Source organism: Rhea pennata, chromosome 3 (assembly GCF_028389875.1).
Source record: "Rhea pennata isolate bPtePen1 chromosome 3, bPtePen1.pri, whole genome shotgun sequence".
NCBI lineage: Eukaryota > Metazoa > Chordata > Aves > Rheiformes > Rheidae > Rhea > Rhea pennata.
The window spans coordinates 29,798,324-29,823,361 of NC_084665.1; the positions used below are offsets into that span (position 1 = coordinate 29,798,324).

General features: G+C 37.7%; 1 protein-coding gene across 5 annotated transcripts in view; it reads left to right on the plus strand.

The window, feature by feature from the left end:
• The first annotated feature begins 1,421 nt into the window (after positions 1-1,421).
• The window catches only part of PLEKHH2 (pleckstrin homology, MyTH4 and FERM domain containing H2), a 55,527-nt gene continuing 31,910 nt past the window's right edge, over positions 1,422-25,038 (plus strand). For 4 of the 5 annotated variants that reach the window (XM_062571900.1, XM_062571903.1, XM_062571901.1 and 1 more), the window contains exons 1-8: positions 1,422-1,481; positions 3,552-3,702; positions 5,689-5,818; positions 18,662-18,724; positions 19,485-19,634; positions 20,077-20,160; positions 21,662-21,743; positions 23,571-23,753. In XM_062571900.1, coding sequence (XP_062427884.1) covers positions 5,696-5,818; positions 18,662-18,724; positions 19,485-19,634; positions 20,077-20,160; positions 21,662-21,743; positions 23,571-23,753 — 685 coding nt within the window. In that variant the 5' untranslated portion in view covers positions 1,422-1,481; positions 3,552-3,702; positions 5,689-5,695. Of the gene's footprint in view, positions 1,482-3,551; positions 3,703-5,688; positions 5,819-18,661; positions 18,725-19,484; positions 19,635-20,076; positions 20,161-21,661; positions 21,744-23,570; positions 23,754-25,038 lie in introns of those variants that run through there. The other variant, XM_062571904.1, reaches the window with a different exon arrangement.

A 25,038-nucleotide genomic window follows, 5' to 3' on the forward strand; every position in this document is an offset into this window, starting at 1 on the left:
ATACTTAGGAAAGTACTAGCGTATGAATCGGATTCTGTGAAGTTGCTTGAATACTTTTAACAGCACTGCAAGCAAGTGGAAAATTGAAGGCTACAGTGAACAGAATAGGAAAAAATGAAATTGTAGGTTTAGGCAGGTAGGGAATATTTGAGCTTTTAGACTTTTTTTTTCCAAACTGGAAAACTGCAATTTTACTGACACATCATTGTGAAAGAGTAGTTTACTCTGCACATTAGAAAAAAAAGATTCTGCACATTAGAAAAATTAGAGTACACACTAGAGCACATTAGAAAAAAACTGAAGAATAAATATGGTACAGTGTGGTTTATTTATGCACCAGAAGATTCTGTAAAACATTTTGGCTTTCTAAATCATGATCTAAATAAAAGATATTTCCTACATTCCAGTCCACATGAATGTATGAGGAAGATTCCTGAATCTGTCAGACAAGCAATATACTGATTACTTTTTCCAGCTACTCTTTTAAACTTCAAGTAGCATTTAGAAAAAGAGACTTCTGATCACTGATTAACCAAGATGTACTCATGACTCTTTTCAGCCTGAGGGGATGAAGTGTCTGTTAGTAACATGACTCATGAGCACCTGCACCTGCTAGTTTACCCGTTTTGCTATTAAAACGCGAAGTGAGTTGTTCCCTGTTGGAGAAAAAAGCTATGCAAGACATGTTCATCCCAGAATATTGCAACAAGTGTCCCAGTAACTGCACAGGTCCCAGCCTCGACTTTATACATGACAAAGGACCTGCCAAAAAAGAAATTTAAATAGCACTAAATCCTAATGCTAGAAGTGACGAATTCAAGATGAAAGGATATTTCTTCCAACTCAGTCTCCTCTCCAGAAACACGCACTGAGGAAGCCTGCGAAAATACCCTGTCCACAGAAAAATCTAAGAAGCTGGCGTGAAGGAAGGGAGCAGCGAGCAGGACACCGCCCTTGCCCTCGGCAGAGCCCAGCGGCTCACAGGCTGGCGGCAGCGGCTCAGGCCCCCGGCCCACCGGCGCCACTCGCCCTCCTCCCCGGGGACCAGCGCTCGAGGGGCGGCCGCCGGCTCCGCGCTACCTGCCGGCCCCACGGACACCGCCCAGCGCCAGCGCCCTGCTCATCGCGCCAGCGGCCGCGCCAGCCTCCCTCGCGTGGGGAAGGGGGGCTCTGCTCCCGCGGCGTGAAAGCGGCCCCCAGGCGGCTGCCCCGGCCCCGCCAGCGGCCGCAGCCGCCGCCTCGCAGGCCGCGGGGCTCCCCCGGCCGCGGCCGCGCTCCCGCCGCCGCCGCGGCGCAGGCCCCGCCCGGGCGCCCCGGCGGGGGCGGCCCCGCTGCTCAGTGGCCGTGGCGGCCGTCGCTCAGGCGCCCGCGCCGCTCGCCGCGGGGATGGTGGGGCGGGCGCGGGGCGGCCGCCGGCGCGCAGCGCCCCAGAGCCCGGACGGCGCCGAGCGCGGCAGCGCCGCTACCCACGGCCGCGCCAGGTTTGACCGCGCTCCCTTCGCTCCCCCTTTCCCCCGCGGGTCTCTCGCCCTCCCTCCTCCCTGCGCGCCCGGGGCGGGGGGAAGGGCGGCCCCGCGCCGCGCCGCGCCGCAGCACCCCCGCCGGGCAGCGCCACCGCGCGGCGGGGCGCCTCGCGCCCGCTCCCTGGCGTCACGCGGCGGCTGCCGTGACGTCACGGCGGCATCGGTGTCGGCGGTGCCCCCGTGGCGGGAGGCCCGTCGAGCGGCCGCCCCTCGCCCTAGCCGCTTTCCCCTTTCCGCCTTGACGGGGATGAGAACTGTAACTTCCAGACAAAAACTTAGCCAGATTCAGCATCTTCCCAAAAATACCCGCGCCTTCCGCTTGCAGGATTTCGTGTGAACGTTTCTCATCGCCGGCCAAGGGGCGTAAAATGTTACCGCGCGCTTCGGCGTCGCTCGCCGGGCGCCTCGGCCAGGGCAGAGCTCGGCGGGCTGCAGCCCTTGGCCTTGAAGGCAGCGAGGCGGCGACGGGCCGCGAGCACGCGGGCTGGCGTCGGGGAGCCGCCGCCGCCTCGTTGCTGCCGAGGAGTGACCGTCTGGATAGCCGGGGAATCGGATTTCGGGGGAGGTTCTGAATGTCTTGGGCTGTAGCTTGTCTGAGCCGAGAATCCTGCAGAACGAGTCACACGGAAAATAAAGTTAGCAAGGTTAAAGCGTTTCTTTGAGACTCGGGCCCCGGCCAGTGACAACCGTGTAATGGACTTCCTTGACTCCCAAACAGGACCACATGGCGAGTCATCCCTTCCGTTCTCCCAGGTGACCTTTATGGTTCCAAAATAATTTGACAGTGCTGAATTTCAGTGAGGGAGGTGGAAAGAAGGAGCTGGAAATTTGGGAGGTACGAACTTTGGGCCATAGCGTTTTAGGATGGTGCCGTTTGCTCTAGGGAATGCAACAAATGCTGCGTTGCCAGCCCATTCCTAGTGAAACAGAAGGATTCATCCAACTTTCCCCAGCGGAAGAAGGACATTTAGAACATAGAGTAGAAAATACTTGGTTAAACATTGTGTTTTGTTAAAAGCCAAGGAAAACACTGACAATGTGATAAGGAATATGTAAATTTCCTAGCATGCTTCAGAAAACTAGAACATTGCTCCCTCCTTCCCCCTGAAAAGTATTTTGATAATTTCCAAGACGGCGGCAAAGAATAGGAAATTATTTCAGTCCCGTTGGAGAGAATGTGACATTCTGACTTCTTGAAGCCTGTGAGGAGGTTTATAAACTTAAAAAATGAAAAAGAAGAGTTTAATCTTTCCAGACTTGTCAAACTTGTCTCAGTTAATTTTTGATGGCATAATTAGAACTTACTGCTTTAATGTGTGCTTTTTTAGTTTACTTTTCAAAAGATTTTATTTTAAAAAAATCAGAAAAAATGAGGTTTTTTGGAGTGGGAACTGGAGCAGGAAGAAGGGGAGGACTTTGTGTAGGTTAGAGTGCTGATTCAGAATACTCTATTAAGCCAGAAGAGATGAACTCATTTTTTTTCCTCCCTTGAGAAATCAAACGAGAAACAGGAAGTCATTGATTCAAAGTAAGATCACTCACTCCACAACTGTAAACAGCCTATTATGTGCCTGTAAATATTTCCAGAACCCATTGGCTTTTTGGAAAATATGAAGTAAATTATTATAATCTCCAACAAACAACCCACAATAAAAGGAGTTACTTGCAAACTTTCTATCTGCAGTGTTTATACAGAGGAATATTAATTAGCTTGGACATTGAGAAACTCCACTTGGTGAATGCGTTGTTCACTGTCAGAAATCCATCTACTCAAATGTTTTGTTTGTTGAAACACGAACATTTTAAACTCCACCCAGTAGTACTCTGCAGCGCAGAAAAAAAATCTTACACTACTTTAGCCATTTGTCTTCTCACCGCCACAAACACTGGAATATCCTACTGTTAACCAGATGTTGGCTGAGTTCATGTCTGTCTTGTGTGGCAGCAATCAGTCAAAAAGGGAAAATATTATAAAAATTCCTAAATGGACAAAGTCTAATAAGGAAATTGTCATTCCTCATTCCCTAGGAGACCAGAATCCAGACTGTCTGCCCAGATCAATCCACAACTGAAACTTCTCCTTCCATTGTAAAGTAGGAGACTCTACTGCTTGGAAGTGCCACTGTACGTGGGGACTCTGCAGGAGGAGAAGGGGCCGAGGGCAGGATACGGGACAACGGTGAGAAATCTGCTTTCCTGAGAGTCCAGGGAATTTCCTTGGCTGGCTTAAAGCATAGGGGAAATGGTAAAAGGCGCTGATCCCCGAGGAGTCTTGCAGTCAAAGAACTGCTCATGTGCTTAAAGCTTAGAATTTTGAGTATTGCAGGATCAGCTTAGGAAACTATTTTAATAACGTGCTTAAATGCCATTAATGCCACAGGGATTGATTCCTGAGCTCCTGAGCTGGGATTCCTGAATAGGGATGGTTGTAAGCTCGTTCTTAACAGCTTGAATCATAGCATGCAAGACAGAGAAAGTCAGAAATGGAGCAGTTATCTTCTGTCAAATGATGATAGTGAAAAACTAAGCTTGGTCAGTTCTTTCCTTGTTGTCCTTCTGACTGTAGATAAAAGCAAGGAGTGACAGGCACAAGGAAATTAGGGAATGCGAGAGGAAAGAAAAGCTCTGAGACAATGCAAGTTTTTCATCTGCTTAGCCATGATAAACTTGAGAGCAATCTGGGACATTCAAAATTCAGAAGACAACTGAAAAATATTATTTGATATATCCAAAAAAAGTTAAGGATTTTTTGGAATCCTCTTTACTGCTTTCTTTCTCTTGCAATGCTTTGTCCTTTCTTTTTTCCTCGTGGCATCAGGACAGTTTCTTGCCCTGCTGCAGCTGCCAGCCGGGGATGCGAGGGAGGGAGCTGGGGTTTCTTGTGATGGTGGGAGAAAGAGAAGCTGGGAGCCATGCTTTTGCATCAGGAGGAGGAATGCTTGGAGGGTGTCACTTGTTAATCTAGCTCCTCTAACCATGTCAACAGTGCAGGGATGAGTGCTATGTGCCATGGATGAGTCTCCTGTGCCAGTCTCTCCCATCACGCTGAAACTGGTGGCAACTTGCTTTTCTTTTGCAAAGCCACATTGTCTCATGACAGAAGTGATGTGTGTGCAGCCTAACAACCTGACCAACATTTTTGTTTGCTGTGTTTCAACTGTCTTCCACGGGAGGATGGTGTTTTTTCTTTTTTTTTTCTTTCTTTTTTTTTTCTTTTTTTTTCCCCCACTTCTGAGATAATTTAGATGCCAAAGGGCCTTTGCTCATAAGGAAACCTCTTGGACTGAATGCCTACCTGCAGCCATCTGCTTACTCTCTATTAAGCTGTCTGCAAATACTTTGGACTACAGCAGAGTCCAGTCCTTCTGCTTATATACAGATGATTTTCTTGGCTTCTCAAGTTGACTCAACCCACAGTGTAAAGCCAGCTGTCATCCTAAACAATTCTTCCAGTTGTGCTTGTCCGGAAGGGCACTGAGCTTAATTCCAGGAAAGCATGAGCACTTAAATGGAGATAAAAGCTTGAATTTGAACCCCAAACATGAACTAAAATGCTCCAAGATCTGCAACAGTTACAGTGAAAGGATTGTTTTTTCTGCAGGGGCCCTTTAGGGGGCCTTTGCTCACCTGACTTTACAACTGGCACTATAAACTCCTCCTTGCCTCTTATTAGGGGTATTAAATTTTCAAGACAATCTGAATAAGCATAGGAATTTTAAAAGACTTTAAAAATTTTTGTCAAATGCTGAACTTAAATAAAACCAAAACTCATATATAGTTGATACTTGTATATGGCATTTTCTAACAAAAACTCAGTTCTCTACATGCCTCTTCTGTGCATGAAAGGATAGTAACTGAAGATTAAAATGTGTGATGTTTGTCTACTTATCAGGTAAAACATTTTGCATCTCTGAAGTTATTTAAATGAGGTTAACGTAAATCCAAATATTATTAACCCAGATTTCAGAAATCCCCCCTTTATGATAAGGGGCTTTGTAGGCTAATGTAATTTTTGCTCAGTGCTTTGAAGCTACCTATATACAAAAGTTTGGGGTATTCCTGAGATTCCTATAAAACAAATTAGTGTGTACATTAAAAGAGTGCCAGATATATTAAATACAGATGCAATTAAAGATGTTCCCTTCTGCCCCCTTTCTTTTTCCAGCATAAATATGGCTGATATTTCAGAGCCAGAAGGTACTATTAACTGGAAGGAAAGATGTTTAACTCTGGAGACACAGTTAATGAAGTTTCGTATTCAGGCAAGCAAGATCAGAGAGTTGTTAGCAGAAAAGGTAGGTTTTATGGTATTAATTTCTATACTGGATAAATGATTTTTTTTGATGATAGGGGCTGATCACAGATCATGCTTTGAGATAAAAACTACTGGGATTTTTTCTGGAGGGGAAAAAGAAGCATTTTTAGACAAAATATGTGGAAAGCGGGCATTTTTAATTCTGACAAAGAACTTAACACATCTGATTTGCTAGAAAGAATTGTTCATTTCCAAATAAGAACATGCAGGCAAATCTCCTGCTGAGAAAAATATGTATTCAATAATCACCTTTACAGCATCAAAATAAATGCTTAACAGATTTTCCTAAGTATTTAGGATCTGATTTAACACAAGCAGAAGTCACTGGGAAAAATTTCTAGAGGTATTATTTTCCTCAGTATTCCTTATCAAATCATACAGTTCACCAGACTTATTTTTCCTGTAATATGACATCTCTAAACTACAGCTATTCATCTGAGTCTTGGTACCTGAGAAGTTGAAAATTATTTTTTATATGTGTATATATGTGCATATCTGTATATATATGCATATTGTTTCAGTCTAGGCTTAATTTCACCACAGAGAACCATTACACTTAACATTTAGATATGTATACCGCATCAGTCAACTGGAAACAAGTCTGAATTTGAAATATGAAAAAATACTGTATTTACTAGGTAGCATTTTCTGCAGAACAAGTCAATTAAAACAGTACAAGGGACAAAATAGTTTACAGAATCGTTAGAACTCTGTGATTTTATGCCATCATTAATATTGATTTTTTGGGGGACAAACAGTATAAGTAGTATTCAAGCAGGAAAAAATCTATTTGTATATTTATGAAAAAAAAGGATGATGCATGCAGCCTTGTGCTCTATTCCTTTCATAATAATGCTTAACATTTGTTTTACTTTGAGAGCTAAGATGACCATCGAGCATGTTTTCATGGAGCTATCTATCTTAGTTCCAATGTCTTACTCAAAGTCCTTCATATTTGTGTGTTGTGCTTCAGTTGTCATTTTATTCCTAAATCTTACAAAGACCTTCTTGTAAGTCTTTCTAGTCAGACAGATTCTATTATTCTGAATAACAAAATACCATCAACAAACTTTGTTAGTTCACTGCCCATTGCCGTCACCAGATCACTGTGATGCTGCTGAATAACACAGGCCTGGCAAAAATCTCTGCAAACCTCTGCTGATGGCCTCCCTTCACTGTGTCAACGGGCCGATTACTCTCTATTTTCATCTTTAACCAGTTCTTTATTCATGCAAGGATATTTCTTCTTATCCTGTGGCTGTTTGTCTCCTTTAAGGACTTTTCAAAATCCAAGTGATTATATAGACCAGGTCTCCCTTACTTGCAGCCCTGGTAATCTCCTCCAAAGACCTCCAATAGCTCTGCAAGCCAGTGCTCCTCTTTATCGAAGCCACTTCAACTCTTCTCTAGTCTATCTTGCTTATCCACATAATCCCTAATTCCATTTTATTATTGTTTCTACTAATTCGCTTGCTACAGACATCAAGCTTACAGATCAGTAATAGCTTGCATCTTTGCCAAAATCCTTCTTAAATATTGGTGCCACACTTGCAGCTTACCACTTCAAGTACCAAGGCAGTCTTAAGTGAGAGAGAACACACCCCAGTTAGCAGTTCCCCTATGTCATCTAGCTCTTGACTATCACTTTACTAAAAAGTTAGAATTCACAGCAATGTAAAATTATTGTGTACTAAAATTGTATTCTGCTGGAATTTCATTTTTAATAGTTGACACTCTAAATACCTCTATTTTGGGATGACTAAAAAATATTATTGTTAAAAAGCAGTGTAACAAAAATTTTTTCGCCCAATCCTGTAATTTTTGTGTATGGCATACTCTCACAGAGCAAGTCTTGCAGAAGGATTTGGAAAGAGCTACACAGATGAGCTACACAAATGTACAGCTGCACAAATGCCATGTTTTGAGACCTCATGAAATCGGAATAAAAAAAAAAAAAGTAAAGAAAATAAAAGCATGAAAACTGTTTACATTCTTCATTCCAGTTAGCAGGGCTTCCAGATTAGTTGATAAATCATTATCATCAATCTTGAAGCAGCTATCAAAGAGGCTAATACCATCTGTTGTAAAACTCAACAGATCTTTGGACAATTACATAGTCTGGGCTGTTAGATGTCATATATATATTGTGTTTCTGTACCCCATCTGGATCACTACCGTTAGGAATAGAAGTCAACTGGCTGAAGCCTGGACATGACTTTTTAGGGACTTTCCAGCAGTCATAACTACAATGTTTTGTGCAGCTGCTGCTGATTATAGTTTTGGCAACCAAAAAGTTAAGATTCATGAACAGCACTCACAAAATCATTTGAGTTAAAAAAAGATTTTAGAAGTAAAGTTTAAAAGTAAAATTCTTTCTGTTTGCCTTTTTGCTTTGTTCCATTACAGTTTGCATTTGCAGGCTCTTAGCTGCTAGAAATGACCTCTTAAATTAATAGAAATGTATGCATATTGTATGTTTTCAGAAGTCAGTGTTTTACGAGAAGACACAATAATGTGAGGGATGAAATCACAAATTGTCAGCACTAAGCATTCAAAGGAAAATTTGTCGTTTTTTCTCATCTATGAGAAACATTACTCCGAAACAGATACAAAAAATTCTTAATAATTTGTCATATTGTAATCCTCTTGTTTTGATTTTCCTTAAACTTCTCAGAAATCTTACCAAAAACTAGATGTTTAAAGGAGGTGAAAGGGGGAGAAATATTTTCCATTGAAAAGCATGAGTCCAACAAGTATTCAGTTGGGATAATTTTATATGTTTCTTTCCAGAGTTTAGCTTTAACAGATTTCTTAAGAAATTATCCTTCTCCTTACTTTGCCACTTCAACTTTTTAATACAAGTCTTTCATTTATAAACTGTAATTCAACTAAAACATAAAACATATCAAAGACACTGGCCAAAGCTCAACAAAATGAAGCCATATTCATCTGCAGACTCACCAATTTTGTTGACATTCAAAACCAACCATTTTAAAATTGTGCACTAAGTTATTACATGCATTTATTTGTATATTTGTTTTGTTTGTAATGATCCAATGGTTATTTTTCACTTACTTTTAAAATTCCAGATTGCACAAGCTTGCATTTGTAAAGAAAATGATATGTTCACACATATTTGAAATTAAGCTACATGTAATTTTTGCTCAAAAAATGTTTTTGGAAAATAACAAAGTGAATAATGAAAAACTAATGCGCTAATATTTGATGTGTGGCCAGATATTAACAATAAGAGGAAAACACAGAGAAGATTTTGTCAGTCCATACAGCCACTCTCTATATAAGCTATTTGTTAGTTTATTAAACTGTTTCTAATTTGCAAAACATACAAATATTTCACACTCTTACTTTGATTAGCATAGTCATTTATTTGTGGTTTTGTTTACTATCATCTCTGTGCTATGAAATGTGTACTAAAACATTAAACAATAGCACCAGATAGTGTTCTATTTTAAAATAGCAACAGAAATCACAATACCATAGCATGACAGATGTAAAACCCTCTTTGGTAATAAATTAGGTAATTGTAGAAAACAGAATGAGAGTGATAGTGTGACAAAGCAGCTGGTCTCTAAAGGAAGGTAATATAAATGAATTGGCTTGGTAATTCTCCAACCTTCTTCCTCTGTCTGTATTTGAGAGGAATCTCTTCATGACAGTGAATTTGGAAAAAAAAGCTTAGATGTTAGTAGAGCATTTGTATGACTTCACAGAACCTGACATTATAGTTTTTCTTACATTTGTTCCATAGTTTATTCTAAAACTAGATTTTCAGAAAGATGATTTGAATCTATCCTTTTTAAATATTTGTGTCTGCAACCCATGTGCTTCTGTACATATATCTGGGCAGTGAATTAATTGAAATACTTCTCTTTTACACTGGAAATCAAATACCTTTGCAAGGTTATTTTATGTAAGAGTGCGCCTGCAAATAAATGAAGATCAAAATGGGAAGTCTTCTGTATATTTTTCCAATAGATGTGTTCAAATTTAGAAAAACAAAACATTTACTGGGTTTTGTAAATCCAGCAAATACTCTTCCTTGAACCTCAGTGGTTGAGGAGATTGAGAAATTTATATTTAAACTTTAAAGCACTTCTGCTGTATGGCCACGACAGCTTTTATATTTTAGTAAACTTGGGAAGAGCATGAAGCAAAGGATTATAGAGTGTTGTTTATCTGTTTGGGTTTTTATTTGTTTTCATTTTGCCAAGTAAAGAGTCTGTATTTATAAACCTAACATATAGAGAAAGAGGCCTTGTTAAAGTTTTAAGCAGAAGCTGCCACTGTAAATGGAAGAAGTCTTTACAGGAATTTAAGGAATGGTGTAGAAAGTATCCCTAGTACGCCAAATTTAGGATATCTGTGGAACTAAGATTCAAGTAGAAGCCTTTATTTTGTTGCAGCATGAGTGTTAAATATATGACAAGTTTACTGGAAAAAAAAAAACTGTAATTGAGTGAAATATTTCAGTATTCTGCTGAAAGTTTAGCTTCCAGATAGCATTTAATGTCATAGTAAAATCTGGTGTCCTTCATTTTTTTTCATAGTAAGTACATTTTTCACCTAATTAGTATGTGTAACATTAGATAAAAAGTTAATGTTCTTCCTACCACTAAAATCGGTTTAGTTAAAGAACTACATAGCTATGTTAAATTTACTCTTGTGCTGGCTGCATCAAATTTCTCTTTCATCATACCCTGTAAGGATTGAATTTGGCACTATCCCAAATTTTGCATTATGGGCCATCCAGTAATACTCTGCATTTAGGTGAACATCTCTGGGTTTGTTTCCTTCAGGGCTGAGGGTCATTACTCTGTACTTTGAATGATTTTCAACAAATATACATGAGGAAGAGAGGGGATTATTTTTATACATATGTTGATTTGTTTGCTTTTAACCTTACATTCGGATATTCTTTGTACACATGCTCAGCTGGCATCTGAATGTGTACATGGCAAATCCAATAATATTAATAATTCTCATACAGATTATGAAAAATAATGATTTGTAGGCCAAATACTATTTCTAATAAATTCCAAAGCATAATACATTCCTGACTTCAATTCTTACAAACCAACAGCTACACCCATGTTACGTATATTTATTCATTTTTCAGACATACTTATGCTATGCCATTTGACATTTCAAAAATGAAGCTGATGCAGTGTGCTTTTTATCCATGGCATGACAATTTTAAGATGAATCATTTTAAAGGAAATGTCTGTAACATATTTGACTAGTACAGAGATTGCCAATGTGAAATTTGAAAAGGCACAATAAATATCTCCACTTGCATTTAAAGGATTATGATGGATAAAGTAAAGGGGAACAAAATACTGGAGTACCAAAACTACACAAATGAAGGTTATTTTTCAGTATTCTGGTTGCTCTTTGAAAACTTGTCATCATAGAAAATAATTCAGATAGACTCCCTCTGATGGAATGCATGTGGGCTGGTGCAATCCCTCAGCCTTGGGGTTTTTAGAGCGGTTGCATCCACATGGCTGGAACGCAGCCCTCCCTGGCACAGTGCAGCGTGGTGCTGAGCCAGAGTGTGCGCTGAGCCCTAGTCAGGGGGCTGCAGTTCCCAGAAGCATTACCACTATTATTTTGTAAGGAGGAGAGGAGAATTCAGGTCCGAGGGTGGGAAATACCGTGAGCACTGCTTGGCAGTTCACCAGAATCATGTTTTTGTGTTGCCCCATGCTGCCGCAGGAGTTAACATGTTTTTTTCAAGTGTTCAAAACCTACAGGGCTAGCGTTGCAGAGCTGCACGAGGCGGAGGAGCCAAGCCTGAAGCCAGCTCTTCATGCTACCTAGGGCAGTCGGTCCTGGATAGACCTGTCCCAGATCCTCACCTGGGCCCAGGTGAACTCCAGACCTAAGTCACTGAACAGTTTAAATTATTCGGCCCCCAGAGACTGGAAGAAAGCTTTTAGGATGAAATACTGAGTCACAGAATCACAAAAGGCTGGAAGGGACCTCCGGAGATCATCTGGTCCAAACCCCATCTCACCCTCCCACCCCCCGACTCAAGCAGGGTCACCTAGAGCTTGTTGCCCAGGATGGATAGTGTCCAGGCAATTTTTGAAGATCTTCAGGGATGGAGACGCCACAGGCACTCTGGGCAACCTGTTACAGTGCTCTGTTGCCCTGTGTCTTTTTGTAATAGTGGTTCTGTTTTGTTTCACTGGTTTCATATGTCTTAAACCTGTATTCTTTATAAGGAGGGTAAAGATCAGAAAAAAAAAAGGGAGGGGGTAACTCAAGAGGCAACACATTAGCTGTTCTTGGAGAGAAGAGATTGTAAAATAGCATAAAAAACACAGCCCTTAGAGAATGAGTATCTTCTCCTGGCTGGTACAGAGGGCATCAGTTCTATTTTAGACTACTTGAAATGGAGAAATTAGTGGAAGTTTTGGAAACTTTGATGGTGAGCAGGCATCTGGGCAGATCCTGAGCAGATCAAAGATTTCTTTAGTGTTTCAGGTGCTACCAGACATCATCTCTCTGTTTTTCCTGGAGGGAATTCTTTTTGTACTAATTATGCGTTTATTTTTCATTTTGTTCATGAGTATTTTTAGCTTTTAAATATCTGTTGTGTCTTCAGACTGCACTATACTGTCTTATACTTTTCTGGAACCTCTTGCCCCTTTATCATCTATGTTCCCTAGATGTCATATACACTTGAATTTTATGAACAAATTCAGTTTCAATCAAGTTAAGTTTTCAATTTTTTTGACTTTGACACTGACTTGTGCCTTTGATAGAAGTCACCTCTCAGAGTGGTAGGAGGAAAGGCTTCCTGTTTTTGATGTTCATGTTCTGACTCTAAATTGCATTACAGTTCTGTCCACTTATCAGAAGCCACAGTTCAGCCAGACAAAAGTAGCAGAACCTACACAGTTGCAGTACCATGATAAAACAAAACAGGTATCTGCCTTACAGTAGGGAGATCAACAGCCAGATATTACACCTTAAGAAATACATGAGACTTCTTTTCCCTATCTGTCCAGGCATGCCTTTGAGCACTCTTCCATCCTGTCAAAATAGTATCTTCCCTTCTCTCAAGATTTTGAATATGGTAACATCTATTTCTACCAGACTGGAAATATACATAATTTGTATTTGCCTGTGTTTTTATAAGACAAGATAAGATCTGAATTGGGAAAGGAGAGAGCCAGAAAGAACATTCCAACAAAGCTTAAGAAAATCTTATGACTGAAATTGGGAAAAGCACAAACTAATTATTCAGCCAAGATTACAAGTTGCTCAATTGACCTTCGTGACACTGCCTCCCCAAATTCCACTACTGAATTTAACTTTTCTAAGTCTGTCCATCTGTTTATTGGCAGTAGTCCTAGTCTACCAGTTCTAGAAGACTTCTCTCCCTGGGCTTTTCTGTTCTGTATTTTTAATTTATATATTTTTTCCCCAAAATCAGTAATTTTTTTTAGAATTCAGCTGAAATGTAAAAAGATTGATTTTTTATTTTGTACTTTTTCATACATATAGCGAGCTCTGGAGAAACCATTTAAGCTAAAATAATTCTCTTAAAATCATTTTTAAAGTTTGAAAAGAACTCAAAAGAACTCAAAATGTAACTTGGTGCTCCCATGTGACAGAGACTGATAAAAATTTTGAGGCTGATCATTCTGGAGATTGAATAGATGAAGACTGATAATTTTTGTAGGTTTCATTTTGTTCTAAGGGAAGGATTTCATAGTAAACATAGTTCACATAAATAGCAAATTTAAGAGAGACTTAACAGTTAAGAAGCACCTTTTGCCTAGCTAGGAGAACAGTGCTAGGCATTTCTGTAGTTGGAAATGAACTAGATATTGTGATTTTGTTACTGCAGAATTATTAGCAATCTTCAGGAGGAACAGCAGGAGTATGTGTATGTACATATGCCTTATATACGTAATGGTTGGCTTCAAAGACCTGAATTATTTTGCACTCCATAATTCTGACCACAATTCGGCAGAGAAAAGAGATGATCCCTATGGTGTGAACAGTCTGAAGACAGAAGGAGATAAAGTGGAGAGGAGGGGTTGGATAGGTAACAGATCTGCAGAGGAATAGTTGACAGTGCTTTGTTCATGAGAAGAATTGTAGGTTTTTTTCCTTTTAATTAATAATAAGAAAAGAGGAGACGGGAGAAGGAAAAAGTGGGAGTGCAATGAAAAGTGACAGCTTGCCAGCTGCTGAGTTGTAAGCACTAAGCTGAGTTTTGCCAGCAGTCATAACCAAAGTGAGCCCTTTCGTGGGATTTGGAGGAAAACTAAGGCTGTAGCTTTGGGGGTTTCATCTAAATAACTTTTTTTTTATCTAAAGATTTTTTTTCATGTACGAAACAGTGACAAATGCTAATGTTAAATATATTATACAGCAGTAAAATAGTGAAGAAAATTCGTCAGATTTGATCTGTGGTTAGCCTAGGGAATTTGAGCCCCTTAAGACAATGCATTAGCCTTATACTTGAGGTCTATGACAAAAAGATTTTGAGAAATATTTTTGTATGTTTCATTTTGTTCTAAGAAAAGGCTTTTCTGCCAAGGTATCTAATTTATTTTTTTAATTGATGTATACTTCATTTTGTGACTATACGTTGATCTGAAATACCAGTTCCTGTATTTATAAGACAAGATAATCTTCCATTACTGGTTAAAAGTTGCAAAGTTATATAAAAGATAAGACCCTCTACTTACTGTGTTGCCTCTGGAATAAAATATCATCTAGTAAAGAACAAAGTATATTTTAAGCAACGCATGTGATAATTCCTCTTCCTATTTATTTTTCCTGTTAAATGTTAATAACATGATTTTACATTCCACTTCTATCTGCGTTTTGCTTACATGTCTTAACTGGTTAATTCATACTTTAAAGTTTGTTGTAGTTTATAAAGGTTTAGCACTGGCCTTCTGGAAGATGCATGATATATGAAAGAGAAATCAGTGTCAAGATAGAAGGAATAATGTTGGAAAATATGAATGGAACATACACAGACAGCCTTTAAATAAATGAGTTAAAAAAGTAGGAGGAACATCAGTGTGTTTTCCTAAGCTTAGCTTAGGTAATCACTAATAGTGCTCAAAGCCACTGACAAAAAGATAACTTGGTTTTAAGCAGCACTTGCTCTTAAGGAAATGCAGAGACGTGATCAAATGTTTGAGGCAAAACAGGAATATAGAACTGAGAGGGGAAATCTTGGTCTTACACAGTGCTCTGGAATAGCTGGCAGGCATGTTATTAAACCCATGTATAAACTTACGAAGCACCATGTAAAAAGTCAGATCTTTCGCATGTACAGCCGCTATTAGAAGGCAATTCCAAACCCTTTTTCAGTCGATCTGTAAAAGGAGATGCCAGGCAATGATTATTCGTCACCTTTCTATGCCTATTTGCTGCTCTGAAAGACAGCTACATGTGTATTTATCCCTCACTCCTTCTCCCTATTTATTTATGTGTAGGGGACTCAGTATTCCCATATTAGCTCACAGAACTACAAACATACCCTTACTAATGTGAGTGTGGCTATATAGGCAAGACACAGCACCTTAAGTTCCTTGGTAATAATTTACAACAGAGCTCTGCTCAGATTTCTTTAATATTAGATTGTGTGTCTTAAGTTATTCTATACCACATTTGTACTGCATCCAGTTTAAAGGTTATGTGTTTCTTCAGTTTGGGTAAACCGTATGTGGTGTGAGGACTGCTACCTCACTAAACCATAAATGGATAGATTTACTCCTTTCATTGTGGAACACTGTTTTTTAGCCATGGATGGTTTGGGCCTTTTTTCAGCCAGAGATGAATCTAAAAATTGAAATGCAAGAGAAAAACACAGGCTCTAAATTGTTCTCAAGTCACTCGAAATACTGCACTTTGTAGACACTCTCAGTTACTGGTTCAGAAACACTAGGTTTTAACTCAGTTTTGCTCTTTAAAAACTCTCAGCTATTACTAGTATGTGCTGAAAGGTTTACAGAGAAGTGATGGATTTTTTTTCTCTTCATTCGTTGCTTTTTTTTCCCCCTGTATTTATTTATTTCAAAATAGCATACACTAAGTTTTCTATAAAATCTGCATGATACAACTATATTCTTTATACTATTAAAAGTGAGGAGACACTGCATTATGCACTGATGCAATTTCTAAATATTAATGGGACAGACTTTTACCTTGAAAAATTACTTTGATAAAAAGAATTACCTTTTTGGTTTTTTCCAATAACAGATATTTTCAGACCTCAAGAAGGAAGTACTGGCTACAGCTTTAGTCTTTCTTTATGAGTTTTTTAAATAAAAGATTTTCCTTTGTTAAATAATGATTCAAAATACCAAGAATATTGTCAATGAGGAGGTGTAATTTTTCTTTAATGCACACTACAGGAACAATAATCTCTATTTTTTTCTATATGCATAAGCATATACATGGGAAGTTTTTTGACATGAGAGTGGTGACTTTTGAACTGATACCCTTTGGTGCAGAAAATAGGTAGATTGGGTTTCATGCAACAGATATTTTGATGTAATGAAAAATTCATTTACTTGCACAAACATGTATGTTGAACATTTCTGAAATCTCAAGAAACTTCCAGATGAACTTCAAAAATAGTCTGTAATTTGCTTTTGTACTGTAAAAAATCCCCATTTAATTTCTGTTGTGCTTCACTGACCAGACCTCCAAGGCACTACACCTCTTTTTATTGCTGTTATGTTTCTTCAAACCATCCAGTATTTATTCACATGTGGCATTTCTCTATTCATTGCTTGAACAAAAATAGCTTGATTTGATGAATGTCAGATGTAGAGTGGTTATTTCCTTACTAAGTTTAAGAATAAATCTGTTTCTAACAATAGATATTATTTTCCATAATTCAGATAATTGGTGCAGCATGCACTTACAGATTGTCTGAAAACTTTGGGAAGATTTTTACATTTTCAAAGAGAAAAAGAAAGTGCAGATTAAAGTAACAGTCTCTTCCTCTGTACCTGTGTTGACATTGTCCTGTAATCAGTGTGCATGTGCCGGTAGTTAATGTGCATAAAACTTATGTATTCCTGATAGTAATGATTATAAAACAAAAAATACAGATAATCAAAGGGGACCTCAGAATCCTTACTGGATCTTGAAAGGGGCTTGAGCCTATCCTGAATGTACATGAGAAGAATATTTCTTCAATTAAGTTTGTTGAGCCATGATTTCAAGTTGCTCCATTCAGGGTGAGATAGAAAATCTGCAGCTTCCGTGCAGAATGGTATCAGTGTCATATTGGCCCTTTCCCTTCATGTTCCTCCTGGGAAACCAACTTGAGGTCTGTCGAGACTACGTAGACTTAATTCCCTGTCTCGCTGTCCAAACAGTTGGTGCCTGAATGACCAGGACTGTCACGTCCTGCGGACTGTTCCTGCACAGCCGCTCAAGAGGGACGCAGCAGTAACCAGGTCCAGCGTGGACTGCCCCTTGCTCTAGGGTCAATAAAGCGATGTGGGAGTATGAGGGAGGCTTCAGTTTTTATGTCGAGTTAGAAAGTACTACAAGGCCAGTCACACCTTTTAGTTGTGAAAACTCATTTTTCCTTTTTTTTAGTTTTTGATTGATAGAAAATGATGACTCTCTGTCCTTTTCTGGATGAAGTGCTAAAAATACTGGAAACTGTTCCATGCGATTGACAGCATAATTGGGGAGAAAAGAGAAAAAAAAGAGAGGGAGTAAGAAACTGAAAGATGTCAGATATTAGATACCAGAAGGGCAGAATGAAACTGATTATTTTAAAAAAAGTAGTAAGTTGTAGAAAGAGTAAGTGGTTTTCATTTGCATCATTTGTAGCATTTGCTTTTCTGTGAATAATTCTGAAGCTGAATACTGAGTATACTAATGTTAAGTGTTTGATGTTTTATCCTCCTAAGATGAACTATCTATAGGTAGGTATTTCCTGAGAACCAATTTCCAATCCTTAAATTATGGAACAACATACTAATTTCCTTAGGTACTTTCTAGTATGATTTCAAAACTGAAAAGAAAAAAAAAACTTTAAAAAAATCTCATAATTACGTTGTTTACCAAAATCAGACTAGAAAGCTATTAACAAAAGTATATGTTTCTGGCCCACTTTGTACCACATTGTTGGAAAAGCCTTCAAAATAAATTATGCAAAATGCAGGGAATTTCAGGGGCCCAGTGCGAAGGGTGGGACTGTGATTTATTAGGACCTATTACAAAGTAATACATCAGGGCCCTTCGCCACTCAGAAGGGACCTACACCCCCCTCATCATGCTAGTCTCTCTCTTACCAGTTTCTACTGTGCTTTTCCCAAACTTTTCTGTGCGGCATCTAAGTCCTGTTAGTCCTAGTGGCCCTTGCGCTGCATCCCGCTTCCTTCAGGAACAGTCCCATTAGCACAATTCCTCCCAAAAGCTGGATTTGTCAACTTTAGAAGAATTAATGGTCAAACTGTATAATTTTCCAAGTAATGAAGGAGCTTAGCATTTTTTAAGACTAGAAACATGGCTGAGAAAAGTCTAAGGGTTATTGTCAAAGTGATTTCTGCTCTTGGTAGCAGGGAAAAAAAGCAGTATGTCATACAGCAGCCACAAGATTATACTAAAAAGAATATATATGCTCATAATCATAAATACCATCCCAGACTGACATGCAGTTTATCCTTTTATTTATTTTTTAAGCTTTTGCTCACAATCTATCAAAACAGACCATGAAGATACGTTTCACTGTAGTATTTCTGGCAGTGGGCAGAAGGCACGGGCATTTTACTGTATGTTTTTTATGTATTTACAGATGCAGCAGCTTGAGAGACAAGTTATAGATGCTGATCGTCAAGCACAGAGGGCTTTTCAGCAGGTATATCTAAATTAAAAATGTCTCCACTAGCTATGTGCATGTTAAAGTACTGTTACCAAGGGAAATTCAGAAAATTGCTATTTTTCTTAAATACTGTTTAAAAGGGAGAAGACAAATTTTTTAATCTATTGATCTGTCTTACCTGGGATATTATAACTGCTTCACTCACTGTCAAGTTTGGAGTTTTGTCTACAGTAAAATCAAAGCTAAAAGAAAAAATCCAAAATAGATGCACGTAATGAACTTCTTTACAGCATAGTATTTTTTTCTTCTTTATTGATACAGCATTAGTCTTTGATATACGATGCAAGTGGAAACAAAAGGAAGAGAAAACATTAACTTACTTGAGAAAATCTTTGAGAAAAAGGCTATCCAATATAATCAGTAAATAGGATTATTCTATGTTGTTCATCATTCTTGTAATAAATTGTCATCTAAAGAAAGAGTTTGAGGCTGCATATTTAACCAGAGTTTACTTTTGATTCCAAATGGCAGGTGTATGTACTGCAATAATTTTATAAACATATCTGTGATATCCCCTAAAAATCCTTCTTATCTCATGGTAGGAACAGATAGAAACTTAAAATTGTAAGAATGCGAATGTTCACGTACTAATTCATAGTTAGAACGTGCTCCTTACTATAAGCCAGGTATTAGCCATTTTTTAGAGTACCTGTAATAATTTGTATTTCTTTGAGTACTGTGTTTTTATATGCTTGTTTATTTATTAAAACAGTGTTATGTTTGACCTTCCAAATAGGTGCAAGTTATGGAAGAAAAATTAAAAGCTGCTAACATTCAAACAAGTGAATCAGAAACCAGGTTGTATAAGAGATGTCAAGATCTGGAGATGCTGATACAAGAAAAAAATGATACAATACAAAAATTGGAGCAACAACTGGAAGAACAGGTTAGAAATAACTATTTTTAAAAGATGAGCAGCAATTCTCAATTATGTAAAAGGCAAGAAAAGAATTTAAGATCGATAGAGGACAGAAAAGTTTAGAATTAGTTCTGTTGTTTGATTAAGGAGTTTCCTATTGGGAGCATGTCATCTGAATCAGATTTATTCACTTGCAAATTGTGTTCTGGCTTCCTTTAAAAGAGTATTTAATTTTAAAGAGAGATCTTAAGGGTCTTCCTCTGGACTGTCTCCTCTGAAAATTTTTCATTTTTCTTAGAGGAACAGCAGCGTCTATAAAGGGCATATTCATCATTTAAAAACAAAACACCGTGTATTGCCAAGGAGACTAAATTATTTAAAGCAAACTTTAGAATTTATGTCTGAGGAGACTACTCAGCCAGACAAAAATACTCAGTGAAAGCTATGCTTTTGTCATTTTTTTTTCCAGAAGCAAGTAAGACTACAAGAAGCTAAAATTATAGAAGAAAAAGCAGCTAAAATAAAAGAGTGGGTGACAGTCAAGCTCCATGAGGTACAACTTTTGTGACAGTATTTGTAATACAGAAAATACAAGATCTGGCCTAATATCCTTTAGGCTTTCTGGCTGCTAAAGAGGGTAATGTCATAGTTAAAAAATGTTTACCAGTTTCATGAGATGCAATAGTTATTTATTTAAAAGGAGAAAAATGAAAACAGCAGCACAGAGGGGAAGAGTATCCATGTCACTTAAGATTACTAAGTTGGCCAACTAAGTTAGTATCTCAGGGTCTGCTTTATGGAGAGAAGACCCAGAACTGCTCCCTGGAAGATCTAATCATCTCTGCTAATTGCTGGAGATATTAGCTGTCTAACGTAGCTTGCTTAAGTAGATGCTTAAATTGTGAATAATCCTCCAAATATTGACCACATCTGTTGGGAGCTGGCAGAAGAAAAGGACTTGATCATTTTTCATTTTCTATTGCCCAGTGTGTTCTTAGTCATGAGTAGCTTCAGGGGCACCAGCTCTATTCCCAAAAGAGACCGGTTTTGTCCCTTGTTTCCCTGCTGTGGTGAGCTCTCTTTGCCCTGCCTCAGGGTGCCAGTTTCAGTATGCAGCTGTGCTCTTTCTGCTCCTTACATTTAGATTAAATTTAAACTTGCCCACTCATAAGAGTTAAAATCCTGCGCTTCTGTGGTTAACTGGAAATTATGCTCATTCCAGTTAAAAGCCATTTAAGTTATGACATTATTTTTAAATAGGAAGCTAGAAATAATGTTTAGCATTAGACTGTGAGGGAAGATCTTAAAATCATTTAATAGAAAGTGCAATTGAGTGTAATCAAATGTGACTAAACCTATTCAATTTGAAAAGTACTGAGTCCCGAGCCAGTTTTACAGGGTTGCTAGGTGCCACTTGCTGGGAAGAGGAACTGATGGTTCCCTTATCCATGCTGTGGGACACTGAGATTCACATCCTCTCTTTGCCTAATTTGGAGCAGGAGTTTGAACCAATGCCTCTTGCTTCCTGGTAGTGGGCTGTAGCAGTGGGATTTTGAGGGTTTTTTTGTTCTCATAGGAGTTCTTTTTCTTTGTATAAACTTCTTAAATACATATTTTCTTTAACTTTGCTGTGGAGTAGCAGGAAGCGTTAGGACCATCATTCTCCCTAATTCCTCTGCTTTCTCTTGCATTTTCCAAATGGCACAAAAGTTTGCTTGTAATTCTAGCCTTTTGCTTTTGTTAAAAATATCCAAACCTACACTTTTAAAAAAAAAAAATATTCAGACTTTTAAAAGCAGTCTTGGATTTATGTGATTGGAGAATAATTTTATTAGAGTAAACGTTGTGCAAATAATTAATCATTGTAGATAATTTCATTTTTTTTTTTGAGTAAACAAATGCACAGACCGACATTAAGAGAAATAGCAGAGAAGAGTTTACCACTTGAAATAGCTTCAGGTTTAGAAATCAAAAATTCAGAGAAAATCTAGATGATGTTAGAAACTTTAGAAATTGTTTTACCAGTGAATGAGCTTAAATTTATTTGCTTTTAGTTAGAAGTGGAAAATCAGAACCTTCGCTTGATGAACCAAAAGCAAACAAAAGAGATGAAAACAGTACAATCTAAACTGCAAGGTAAATGACACCAGTCTTTTAAAAACTTTTCTATGTATGGCATAATTCTGACTATATCCTAATAATTTAGGTATCCAAGTAATTGAAATACTGCAGAAAACCTCAAAGATTCAAATGAGTATAAACTTAGTGACCTCAGAATGACTGTACATAAAGCTGCTAGGCAAACAGTAACCAAATTTTTATTAAAAAGAGAAGAAGACAAACCACAGCTGGTTTTGCTGTGTGAATAGATATTTCTCTTTCTGTTATTAAAGAGGTTTTGCAAGTAGTAATGTTTGACTGAATTTGTTGCAGATCTTTACTTTCACTTATTTGTTAGATAGATCTTATCACTGTTACAGAATAGATGAATGTCTTATCTGCATTTACCTTTCCAGAAAATATTCAGCTCAGAATCAGAATTCTAATCTGTTTTTTTTGTTAATTATTATAATTGACCACAATGATTCAAAACCTTCATTAAGACAGTCCAACACCCAGATTCCTTTCTGACTGAATATAGTTAATTTAAAAAGATATAAAATGTAATTTTGGGAAGGAGGAACACCCCCTCCAAACAACATTACTTTACATTAATGGAAGTTTAATTTTATTAGCTACTGTGTTGCATGTTCATCAGTTTTTTTCAAGTCTCTCTGAAGATTCCTATGTCTTCTGTGTAGCTGGCTAACCTAATAATTTAGTATCATCTGAAAAATCTTGTTAGGTTGCTACCTAACTCTTGTTTCTTGATAATACAGCTCATATTATATATATATAGTATATAAATATGTGTATTTCTGTATGTATCTGTGTACATATACATATGATACACAATATGTAAAATATAAATATATAAATATATATATATATATATATATACAAAATAAAGCTTTTTAACTAAGGTACGCCTCTGTTAATGAAGAAAATATGTTTTGTTTCTTCATTATTTTTGATCAATACGTAATCTTTACTCTTCAGTCCTTAATTTCTTTAGTCATCCTTTTCTGAGAGATCTCTTCAAAGGCTTTTTGAGAAGAAGGTTAACTAGTTTTCATCATACATTTATTGATATGCTCAAAAATATTAAGAAATTGAATACCATTTGCAGTGGCCATGATTATGATCATTGAAGTACCTTACTATTCTATTCTTCTTAGTCATTTAATTACTGTTTTAAACCGTTTGCAGGTAAGGATGAGAGCTTTTGTTCCTAGATCTGCCACAGAACCTTTTAAAAACAGGGATAAACAGCACTGCCATATGTGAGCTTCTGGTAGAATAGCTGTGCCTAGGGGAGAGTACATGCTATTGAGGCAATTAATTATTTTGTGCTTTCATCTACTCTTGAAGTTCTAGATGTATACCTTTTAAGCCTGGTAAATTACTCCTTTATATTTGCTGGAGCAAATCTTTTTATCTGAAGGGAATGCAATCGCATGTTTTAATACTATTGTTCTAGAGTCTTTCCCATATTGTATATGCTAGACCAATCTATAGGCTTAATTTCCGTCATAGCAGAATGAAATTGAATATTTGCACTGTGTTTTCACTCTGTATTAAATACATATTTTATATATTATTGTAATAAAGTTGTTAAAATTTGTTTCTTTTTTTTCTATACTAGAAAATCAGTCTTTAAGAACTGGAACCTTAACTCTGGGTTTCTTTTGATATGGGGAGGTATCAGGTAGATGATTATTCAAAAATAAATTATTTAATTATCTTTCTGTTAAACTGTAGTTATATTAAAAGAAAAGAACTTTACACTACAATGTAAAGGAGGCTAATAACATAGCTTGCCATGACCTATTAACACTGGATTTCTGAATTATTATTCTTTAGAAGCTACGACCAAGAAATCAGTTACTTCAACACAAAAACCTGGAGAAGGTCAGCGACTAAGCGGTTTGACTTTTGGATGCTTTTCAAACCGAGCAAAAAGTCCTCAACCATCTCCTAAATTTCAAGAAATAAGCAAGTCATCATCTAAAGAGTCAGACTACACTGAAAGCAAAGACATAATAGGTATTTAGTCATCAGTACAATCATTTTATTCTGGCATAAGTGGAAAACTGAAGTTGACAACTACCTCAGTGTATCCAAACCAGCATTTTTCAAAGCACATAGTAGTCTTCTTTCTCTGTTACTTAAGAAACCCTGTTGAGCATTAGCTTCTCAGTAATGTCATGAATGCCTTGTTTGGCAGCGTACACAAGTTGACAAGCGTTCTAGCTGCTGAGAAGGGACCTTGTTCTAGGTCAGGTCTGGCTGCCTGTCCCCTAGGTTTTTATGCCTGTGTAGAGTCTCACTTAAGTCTCGTTTCTGTATGTTTTGTCTATGCTATCACTGATGTCCCAGTGTTAGCTTAATGCCCTAGCTCAACAAGAGAAGCTGAGTGATCAAGGACAGAAATATAGAAGGGAGTCTTGGGTATCTTTTTGCACCATTGTTTCCTATCCAAAAAAGGAAGAAAACTCCTGATCAGTTCATGCAATTCTCCCAGTCAACTCTGAAGTTTTGTAATGCCAGCAAATTGATATGCTGTTATGCTATTACAAGCATAAGCAAGTGCACTGCAGTTTGGTGCTTCCCTGGAGCAATGAGTTGTCTAGGCAGGAGACGCTTATTCCTCATTTGGAGTCTCATAGAGCTATTTATGACTTCAAATTTTCTCCACAGTTAATCATAGTATCCAAAATTTTTGAGTTTTGTAGGAAATCAGAAACTAAAATAGAACCTATTAGTATTTTGTATGTCTATATGACACCAAGTTTATTATAAAGGTATGTATTATTACTTCCATTTTTATAGGTGAGGAAATTGAAATAAGAATTTTTTTTTAAGTGAAAGGATGAGAAGTAGAACCTCATGGCAATAGATTATTTTTTTTGATTTACTTACTTTAATCTGGACTAAATTAAAACAGTTTGCTTATCTAATCTACTCTAACTTTATACAGCTATCTAACATAAACTAACTTGCCTAAGTGTCTTTATGTAGAAAAGTCCTAACTAACACATCTGTTTTAATTCAGGTGAAGCATATAGGCCTCACCAACATGCTTCAAGCTGGTTTTCTCTTATAAAACCAGGTAAAAGAAAATGCTTTGCATAAGCAGAGCTATTTTGACACAATGTCTTTCCCTAAGCATTTTCATGAGCCACTGTACATATATTAAGTATTCATCACTGGGAATACAGTAATAACTTACAGAAGGCATTTCTGTATATAAACACTACAAAAATACTCAGAATGCTTGATTTGTTATTGTAAATCTTTTCTGTTAAGCTTTAATCAACTTTATATAATT